At 68.7% G+C, this 9,690-nt stretch overlaps 1 protein-coding gene across 1 annotated transcript; it reads left to right on the plus strand.

Moving 5' to 3' along the window:
• Positions 1-916: 916 nt before the first annotated feature.
• Positions 917-9,320, plus strand: LOC127464034 (rap guanine nucleotide exchange factor 3-like; the record flags this gene model as incomplete). Its single annotated transcript, XM_051774126.1, is given in 16 exon segments — positions 917-998; positions 1,366-1,478; positions 1,480-1,513; positions 1,602-1,699; positions 2,636-2,761; positions 4,006-4,187; positions 5,535-5,625; positions 6,581-6,631; positions 6,736-6,786; positions 6,788-6,824; positions 7,295-7,308; positions 7,310-7,360; positions 8,155-8,209; positions 8,522-8,550; positions 8,552-8,594; positions 9,064-9,320. Coding segments are annotated over 16 exon segments (1,176 nt in total), but the record flags the coding sequence as incomplete, so codon positions are not given.
• Positions 9,321-9,690: the final 370 nt, after the last annotated feature.

Below are 9,690 nucleotides of genomic sequence, written 5' to 3' on the forward strand. Positions count from 1 at the left end.
TGTCCCATCCCTGTCCCATCCCCCGTTGTGTCCCCGTGTCCCCCCCCGTTGTGTCCCCATGTCCTGCCCCCCCCGTTGTGTCCCCGTGTCCTGTCCCCCGTTGTGTCCCCGTGTCCCCCCCCGTTGTGTTTCCCAGGGCAGGGATTGTCGCCCCCCTCGTCCCCAGGCGGGGGGAGGGGGTTCCCAGCCGTGGGGAGGGTCCCGGTGGGGTAGGGGGGGCTTGGGGGGGCCCAAAATCCTGGGGGGAGGGGGAATTGTGTGTCTGGGCTTCATCCTCCCCCTTCATCCTCCCCCAGGCTGGAGAACGGCGACGGCAGCGGGTCCCCCCCAGCCCAAGGTGGGGACCACCCTGGGGGGGAGCTGGGGCTGCTCTGGGGGTGACAGGGGGGTGTGTGGGGGATGTGGGACCACCCTGAGGGGGATGTGGGACCGCCCTGGGGGTGACAGGGGGTGTCTGGGGGATGTGGGACCACCTTGGGGGGGGCAGGGTGTGTGTGTGGGGATGTGGGACCACCCTTGGGGTGACGGGGGGTGTGTGGGGATGTGGGACCGCCCTGGGGGTGACAGGGGGTGTGTGGGGATGTGGGACCACCCTGGGGGTGACAGGGGGTGTCTGGGGATGTGGGACCGCCCTGGGGGGGATGTGGGACGGCCCTGGAGGTGACAGGGGGTGTGTGGGGGATGTGGGACTGCCCTGGGGGTGACAGGGGGGTGTGTGGGGATGTGGGACCACCCTGGGGGTGACAGGGCATGTGAGGGTGGGGATGTGGGCCACCCGTGTCCCCCCAACCCAACCCCTGGTAGGGACCGCCCTGGGGGTGCCAGGGGGTGTTTTTGGGCACCTGGGCCCCCCAGCTGGAGGTCTGGGGGGTGGGGCCGCCCCCTCCCAGCCCGTCCCCCCTTCCCTTCCCCCCAGGCTCGGAGCGCGGGGCCGTGGCTCGGCAGCGCGGAGGAGGCGGCTCCGGACGGCGGCTGTGCCCTGAGAGCGCAGGACAAAGGTAATGCCACCCCGGGGGTCTGTCCCCTGTGCCCTGAGAGCGCAGGACAAAGGTAATGCCACCCCTGGGGTCTGTCCCCTGTGCCCTGAGAGCGCAGGACAAAGGTAATGCCACCCCTGTGCCCTGAGAGTGCAGGACAAAGGTAATGCCACCCCTGGGGACAGTCCCCTGTGCCGAGAGCGCAGGACAAAGGCAGTGCCACCCCCAGGGACCATCCCCTGTGCCACCAGAGCGCAGGACAAATTTAGTGCCACCCCGGGGGTCTGTCCCCTGTGCCCTGAGAGCGCAGGACAAAGGCAGTGCCACCCCCAGGGACAGTCCCCCGCCGCTTGCCGCGACACCAAAGCCCCCTTTCCCCCCCCCGCAGTGCCCTACGAGATCTACCGCGCCGACCACTCGTGCCTGGTGACGGTGCTGCCCGTGGCCGCCTCGGTGCGGGAGGTGCTGCGGGCGCTGGCCCCGCGCCTCGGGGGGGCCCGGCGAGCACGTCCTGGTCAAGGTGAACTCCTCCGGAGGTCAGTGCATTGTCCAGGGGCCGGGGGGGGGGCATTTCCCTGCCCGTGCCCGGCCGGGATCGGGATCTGGTCCCGTGTCCCCCCCCAGACAAGGCGCGGCTGCCCCCGGACGCCACGGGCGTGTTCACGGCGCTGGGGCTCAACGAGAGGCTCTTTGCCGTGAGCCCGGAGGAGCTGGGCGGCCTGGTGAGGGGCTGGGGGGGCGGGCGGGGGGGTGGGCAGCGCCGTACAGAGCCCCCGGGCAGGGTTTGGGGTGCCCCCTGGGTTGGGGGTGTCCGTCCCTCCCTGTGTCCTTCCCTGGGGAAGGGGGTGCTTTGCTAAGGGCAGGTGGGACTGGGGGGGTCCTGGGGGTGGGCAGTGCCGTGCAGACCCCCCGGGGAGGGTTTGGGGTGCCCCTGGTTGGGGTATCCATCCCTCCCTGTGTCTTTCCCCAGGGGAAGGGGGTGGGTTTTTAGGGATGTCCACCCCTCCGTTTGTCTTTCCCATGGGAAGGGGGTGCTTTGCTAAGGGCAGGTGGGATTGGGGGGTCCTGGGGGTGGGCAGTGCCGTGCAGACACTCCTGAGTGGGGTTTGGGGTGCCCTGGGGTTGGGGGTGTCCATCCCTCCCTGTGTCTTTCCCCAGGGAAAGGGTTGGTTTTAAGGGCAGGTGGCATTGGGGGGTCCCGGGGGTGGGCAGCACCGTGCAGACCCCCCTGGTCAGGGTTTGGGGTGCCCTCGGCTTTGGGGTGTCCATCCCTGCCTGGGAAGGGACTGGTTTGAAGGGCAGGAGGGGGGTCTCAGGGGTGGGCAGCCCTGTGCCACCCCCTGAGCAGGGTTTGGGGTGCCCCTGGGTTGGGGTGTCCATCCCTGCCTGGGAAGGGGTTGGTTTGAAGGGCAGGAGGGAGGGGGGTCCCGGGGGTGGGCAGCGCCGTGCAGAGCCCCCGGGGAGGTTTTGGGGTGCCCCTGGGTTGGGGTGTCCACCCCTGCCCAGGAAGGGGCTGGTTTGAAGGGCAGGAGGGAGGGGGGTCCCGGGGGTGGGCAGCCCTGTGCCACCCCCCGAGCGGGGCCGGGTCGGGGGTGTCCATCCCTCTGGGGGCTGGTTTTAAGGGCAGGGGGGCTCGGGGGGGTCCTCTCCTGTCGCAGACCCCCCACCCTGAGCAGCTGGGCCCCCGCGTGGGCTCCTCCGAGACCCTGGACCTGCTCAGCTCCAAGGAGCTCGCCAGTCACCTCACCGAGCACGACTGGGACCTCTTCCGCAGCATCCACCAGGTCTGGGGAGCAGGGAGGGGCATTTGGGGTTTGGGGACCCCCCTGACCTGCAGGGATACATCCACTACATTGTGGGGCTGCAGGGAGGGGGATTTGGGGTCTGGGGACCCCCCTGACCTGCAGGGATCCATCCACTACATTGTGGGGCTGCAGGGAGGGGGGATTTGGGGTTTGGGGACCCCCTGACCTGCAGGGATACATCCACTACATTGTGGGGCTGCAGGGAGGGGGATTTGGGGTCTGGGGACCCCCCTGACCTGCAGGGATCCATCCACTACATCCTGGGGCCGCAGGGAGGGGCATTTGGGGTTTGGGGACCCCCTGACCTGCAGGGATACATCCACTACATCGTGGGGCTGCAGGGAGGGGGATTTGGGGTTTGGGGACCCCTCTGATCTGCAGGGATCCATCCACCATGTTGTGGGGCTGCAGGGAGGGGGGATTTGGGGTTTGGGGACCCCTCTGATCTGCAGGGATGGGGGCACAGGTGGGGATGATCCATCCACTACATTGTGGGGTCACAGGGAGGGGGGATTTGGGGTTTAGGGACCCCCTGACCTGCAGGGATCCATCCACTACATCGTGGGCCGCAGGGAGGGGGGATTTGGGGTTTGGGGAACCCCCTGACCCGGGGATGGGGGCACAGGTGGGGATGATCCATGCACTACATCGTGGGGCTGCAGAGAGGGGGGATTTTGGGGCCACCAGGAGGGGGGATTTGGGTCCCCCCTGACCCGAGGACGGGGTCGCAGGTGGAGATGATCCATCCACTACATCGTGGGGCCACCAGGAGGGGGGATTTTGGGGCCACCAGGAGAGGGGATTTGGGGTTTTGGGTCCCCCCTGACCCGAGGATGGGGGCACAGGTGGAGATGATCCATCCACTCCATTGTGGGACCACCAGGAGGGGGGATTTTGGGGCTGCCAGGAAGGGGGATTTTGGGGCTGCCAGGAGGGGGGATTTGGGGTTTTGGGTCCCCCCTGACCCGTGGGGATGGGGTCGCAGGTGGAGATGATCCACTACATCGTGGGGATGCGAGGAGGGTGGATTTGGGGTTTTGGGCCCTTCTGACCCGAGGATGGGGTCACAGGTGGAGATGATCCATCCACTACATCGTGGGGCCGCAGGGAGGGGGGATTTGGGCTCCCCCTGATCCAGGGGTTGGGGGATCACATTGTGGGGCCGCGGGGAGGGTGGATTTGGGGTTTTGGGACCCCCCTGACCTGCAGGGCTGGGGTCGCAGGTGGAGATGATCCACTACATCGTGGGGCCGCCGCGGCTGCCGGAGGTGAGCGCGGCCAACCTGGAGCGGGCGCTGCGGCGCTTCCAGGAGCTGCAGTTCTGGGTGGCCACCGAGCTGTGCCTCTGCCCCGACCCCGCGCGGCGGGCGCGGCTCCTGCGCAAGTTCATCAAGGTGGCGGCTCAGTGAGTGCCCGGCGTCCCCCCGGGGGGACAGAGCGGGGGGCAGCCCCCAGCCCCGACCGCCCGGCCCCGGCCCCCGGCCCTGCTCCTGACCCCGAGGGGATCCCGTTCCCGTTCCCGTTCCTGCTCCTGACCCCGAGGGGGATCCCGTTCCCGTTCCGTTTCTGCTCCTGACCCCGAGGGGATCCCGTTCCCGACCCTGCTCCTGACCCCGAGGGGATCCCGTTCCCGTTCCTGGCCCTGCTCCTGACCCCGAGGGGATCCCGTTCCCGACCCTGCTCCTGACCCCGAGGGGATCCCGTTCCTGTTCCTGCTCCTGACCCCGAGGGGATCCCATTCCCGACCCTGCTCCTGACCCCGAGGGGATCCCGTTCCTGGCCCTGCTCCTGACCCCGAGGGGATCCCGTTCCTGACCCTGCTCCTGACCCCGAGGGGATCCCATTCCCGACCCTGCTCCTGACCCCGAGGGGATCCCGTTCCTGACCCTGCTCCTGACCCCGAGGGGATCCCGTTCCCGTTCCCGTTCCTGCTCCTGACCCCGAGGGGATCCCGTTCCCGGCCCTGGCCCCAGCCTTGTCCCCATCCCTGTTCCTGGTCCTGACCCCGTCCTGTCCCTGTCCCCAATTCCTGTCTCGGTCCTGTCCCTGTCCCCATCCCTGTCCCTTTTCCGGATCCTATTCTGGTCCTGTCCCTGTCCCCATCCCTGTCCCTTTTCGGATCCTATTCTGGTCCTGTCACTGTCCCCATCTCTAACCCTGTCCCCTTCCCTCTCCCATCCCTGTCCCCATCCCCTTCCCCCTTCCTGTCCCCTCCCTGTCCCCTCCCTGTCCCCATCCCTATCCCACCCCTCTCCCCTCCCTGTCCCCTCCCTGTCCCCTCCCTGTCCCCCTCCCTGTCCCATCCCTGTCCCCTCTCTATCCCCTCTCTATCCCCTCTCTATCCCTATCCCCTCTCTATCCCTATCCCCTCTCTATCCCCTCTCTATCCCCTCCCTGTCCCCTCCCTGTCCCCTCTCTATCCCCTCCCTGTCCCCTCCCTGTCCCATCCCTGTCCCCTCTCTATCCCCTCTCTATCCCCTCTCTATCCCTATCCCCTCTCTATCCCTATCCCCTCTCTATCCCCTCTCTATCCCCTCCCTGTCCCCTCCCTGTCCCCTCTCTATCCCCTCCCTGTCCCCTCCCTGTCCCATCCCTGTCCCCTCTCTATCCCATCCCTGTCCCCTCTCTATCCCCTCTCTATCCCCTCTCTATCCCTGTCCCCTCTCTATCCCCTCCCTGTCCCCTCCCTGTCCCCTCTCTATCCCCTCCCTGTCCCCTCTCTATCCCTGTCCCGTCCCCTCCCCTCCCGCAGCCTGAAGGAGCAGAAGAACCTCAATTCCTTCTTCGCGGTGATGTTCGGGATCAGCAACACGGCGGTGACCCGCCTGGCCCGGACCTGGGAGGTCGGGGGGTGCTGGGGGGGGGGGGCTGGGGGGAGAGCTGGGGGGGCTGGGGGGGAGAGCTGGGGGGGTCTCAAGGGGGGGAAGAGCTGGGGGGGGCTGGGGGGAGAGAGCTGCGGGGGATGGGGGGGGAGAGGCTCTGGGGGGTCTCAGGGGTGGGAGAGCTCTGGGGGGGTCTCAGGGATGGGGGAGCCCTGGGGGGGTCTCAGGGGTGGGAGAGCTCTGGGAGGTCTCGGGGATGAGAGAGCAGGGGGGGTCTCAGGGATGAGAGAGTGGGGGAGTCTTGGGGGGGAGAATTGGGGGGGGTCTCGAGGGTGGGAGAGTTGGGGGGGGTCTTGGGGGTGGGAGATCTCTGGGGGGGGTCTCGGGGGTGGGAGAGCTGGGGGGGTCTCAGGGATGAGAGAGTGGGGGAGTCTTGGGGGGGAGAATTGGGGGGGTCTCAGGGCTGGGAGACATGGTGGGGGGGGTGTCAGGGGGTGGGAGAGCCGGGGGGGGTCTCGGGTGGGAGAACCCTGGGGGTCTCAGGGGTGGGAGGGTTGGGGATTTCAGGGGTGGGAGAACTGGGGGGGGGTCTCAGGGGGTGGGGGAGCCCCTGGGGGTCTCGGGGGTGGGAGGGTTGGGGATTTCAGGGGTGGGAGAACTGGGGGGGGGCTCAGGGGTGGGAAAGCCCTGGAGGGTCTCAGGGGTAGGAGAGCCCTGGGGGGGTCTCAGGGGTGGGGAAAGCCCTGGAGGGTCTCAGGGGTAGGAGAGCCCTGGGGGGGGTCTCGGGGGTGGGGGGAGTCCTGGGGGGTCTCAGGGGTAGGAGAGCCCTGGGGGGGGGTCTCAGGGGTGGATGAGCCCTGGGAGTCTCAGGGGTGGGAGGGTTGGGGATTTTCAGGGGTGGGAAAGCCCTGGGGGGGGGTCTCAGGGGTGGCAGAGCCGGGGGGGTCCCCAGCCCGGTGCCCCCCTCCCCGAGCAGAGGTTGCCCCACAAGGTCCGGAAGCTGCACTCGGCGCTGGAGCGGATGCTGGTGAGTGCAGCCCCTTCCCCCTTTCCCGGGGGGATTGTCCCCCTGGAGAAGGGCTGGGGGGGGGGTCCGGGCCCCCCCTGAGGCCCCCCCCGCTCTGCCCCCAGGACCCCTCGTGGAACCACCGTGTCTATCGCCTGGCCGTGGCCAAGATGAGCCCCCCCCCTCATCCCCTTCGTGCCCCTGCTCCTCAAAGGTGGGTCGGGGGGGGGGTCCTGAGCCCCCCCTTGGGATCCATCCAGCCTTTCCCAGGGTCGGGGGGGGGTCCTGAACCCCCCTTGGGATGCATCCAGCCTTTCCCAGGGTCGGGGGGGGGTCCTGAGCCCCCCTTTGGATCCATCCAGCCTTTCCCAGGGTCGGGGGGGGGTCCTGGGCCCCCCCTTTGGATCCATCCAGCCTTTCCCAGGGTCGGGGGTGGGTCCTGAGCCCCCCTTGGGATCCATCCAGCCTTTCCCAGGGTTGGGGGGGGGGGGTCCTGAGCCCCCCCTTGGGATCCATCCAGCCTTTCCCAGGGTCGGGGGGGGGGGTCCTGGGCCCCCCCTTTGGATCCATCCAGCCTTTCCCAGGGTCGGGGGGGGGTCCTGAGCCCCCCTTGGGATGCATCCAGCCTTTCCCAGGGTTTGGGAAGCCCCCCTGACCCCCAAATCCCCCCCCCCCGCCCCCCAGACATGACGTTCATTCCACGAGGGGAACTGCACGTGGGCCGAGAACCTCATCAACTTTGAGAAGATGGTGAGTGGGGGACCCCCGGGGACCCCCCCCGAGGGGCCCTGCTGTGCCCCCACCCCCCGGGATGCCCATCCGGGACATCTCCGTGGGGCTGGCACTGCTCCCCCGACAGCCCCGACAGCCACGACCCCTGGGGGGGGTCTCGAGGGGGTCTCGAGGGGGGTTGTGGTTTCCCCTGAAGCCACAGGCGAGGGTGGTCCCCCCTCTACCCACCACCAGGGACCCCTGGGGGGGGGGTCTCGGGGTGGTTGTGTGTTGCCCCTGAAGCCACAGAGGGTGGTGGTCCCCCCCTCTACCCACAGCCAGGACCCCTCGGGGGGGTCTCGGGGGGGTCTTGGGGTGGTCGTGGTTGCCCCTGAAGCCACAGGGGAGGGTGGTCCCCCCTCTACCCACAGCCAGGACCCCTCGGGGGGGTCTCGGGGGGTCTCTGATTGCCCCTGGAGCCACAGGGGAGGGTGGTCCCCCCCCTTTTCCCGCAGCCAGGACCCCTCGGGGGGGCTCGGGGGGGTCCTGCAGCCGCAGGGATCGGGGGTTTCCCAGCCTGGGAAGGATGGGCAGGGCAGGGAGGGGTGGGCAGGGGAGGGGAAGGGGTGGCAGGGCAGGGCAGGGGTGGGCAGGGGGGTGACTCCGTGCCCGTCCCCAGCACATGAAGGGAAGGGAGGGGTGGGCAGGGGAGGGGAGGGGAGGGCAGGGGAGGGGAAGGGAGGGGTGGGCAGGGCAGGGGTGGGCAGGGGAGGGAGGGGTGGGCAGGGGAAGGGAAGGGTGGGGCAGGGGGTGACTCCGTGCCCGTCCCCCAGCACATGATGGCAAAGACCGCGCGGGTCTTGCAGCGCTGCCGCGGCCACGCCCACCGTGAGTGATTTTGGGGGGGGTGGAGGGGTGGGGAGGGGACTGAGCCCCCCCCCGCGCTCTGCGGGCACCCCCCAGGAGTGGGGCTGAGCCCCCCCTGCACCCCCAGGAGTGGGGCTGAGTCCCCCCTGCACCCCCAGGAGTGGGGCTGAGCCCCCCCAGAGATGGGGCTGAGCCCCCCCCTGGACCCCCAAGGATGGGGCTGAGCCCCCCCTGCTCTCTGTGCCCCCCCAGGGATGGGGCTGAGCCCCCCCTGCTCTCTGTGCCCCCCCAGGGATGGGCTGAGCCCCCCCCTCTCTGTGTGTCCCCCCCCAGCCCCGCTGTCCCCCCTGAGGAGCCGCTCCCCCCCCCCGGCAGGAGGATCCCAAGGCCCTCAGGATCTCCACGTGTAAGTTTGGGGGTCCCCACCCCCCCCACCCTGTGATGGGGATCCATGGCCAAGGGAATGGGGGATCCATGAGCCAAGGGAATGGGTGGGATCCATGAGCCAGGAGAAGGGAATGGATGGGATCCATGAGCCAGGAGAAGGGAAGGGATGGGATCCATGAGCCAGGAGAAGGGAAGGGATGGGATCCATGGCCAAGGGAAGGGAATGGGTGGGATCCATGGCCAAGGGAAGGGATGGGATCCATGAGCCAGGAGAAGGGAATGGATGGGATCCATGAGCCAGGAGAAGGGAAGGGTTGGGATCCATGGCCAAGGGAATGGATGGGATCCATGAGCCAGCCCAGGGGTGATGCAGAGGTTCAGAGGGGGTGCAGGGCAGGGCAGGGGGATCCCTGGGCTGTTCCCACGGGATTGCAGAGGGTCCCAGCCCTGCCCCAGCCCTGCCCCAGCCCTGCCCCGCTGTCCCCCAGGCTCGGAGCAGTCCCTGAGCGGGAGGAGCCCCGTGTCCACCTGGGAATTCCTGCAGCACCTCCACGCCATCGACAGCCAGAAGGAGCTGCTGCGGCTCTCCCGGGACCTGGAGCCCTGAGGGAGGGAGGGCCCGGGGCCCTGGAGCTGGATGTGGGGTCTGGAGCTGGATGTGGGGCCCTGGAGCTGGATGTGGGGCCCCTGGAGAAGGATGTGGGGCCCTGCAGCTGGATATGGAGCTCAGGAGAAGGATATGGGGCCCTGGAGCTGGATGTGGGGCTCAGGAGAAGGATGTGGGGCTCAGGAGAAGGATGTGGGGCCTGGAGAAGGATGTGGGGCCCTGGAGAAGGATGTGGGGCCCTGGAGAAGGATGTGGGGCTCAGGAGAAGGATGTGGGGCCCTGGAGAATGATGTGGGGCCCTGGAGAAGAATGTGGGGTCCTGGAGCTGGATGTGGGGCCCTGGAGCTGGATGTGGGGCTCAGGAGAAGGATGTGGGGCCCTGCAGCTGGATATGGGGCCCTGCAGCTGGATGTGGGGCCCTGGAGAAGGATGTGGGGCCCTGCAGCTGGATATGGAGCTCAGGAGAAGGATATGGGGCCCTGGAGCTGGATGTGGGGCTCAGGAGAAG

Source organism: Manacus candei, unplaced genomic scaffold (genome assembly GCF_025592945.1).
Source record: "Manacus candei isolate 608988 ecotype Guabito, Panama unplaced genomic scaffold, ASM2559294v1 h1tg000187l, whole genome shotgun sequence".
Classification (NCBI taxonomy): Eukaryota; Metazoa; Chordata; class Aves; order Passeriformes; family Pipridae; genus Manacus; species Manacus candei.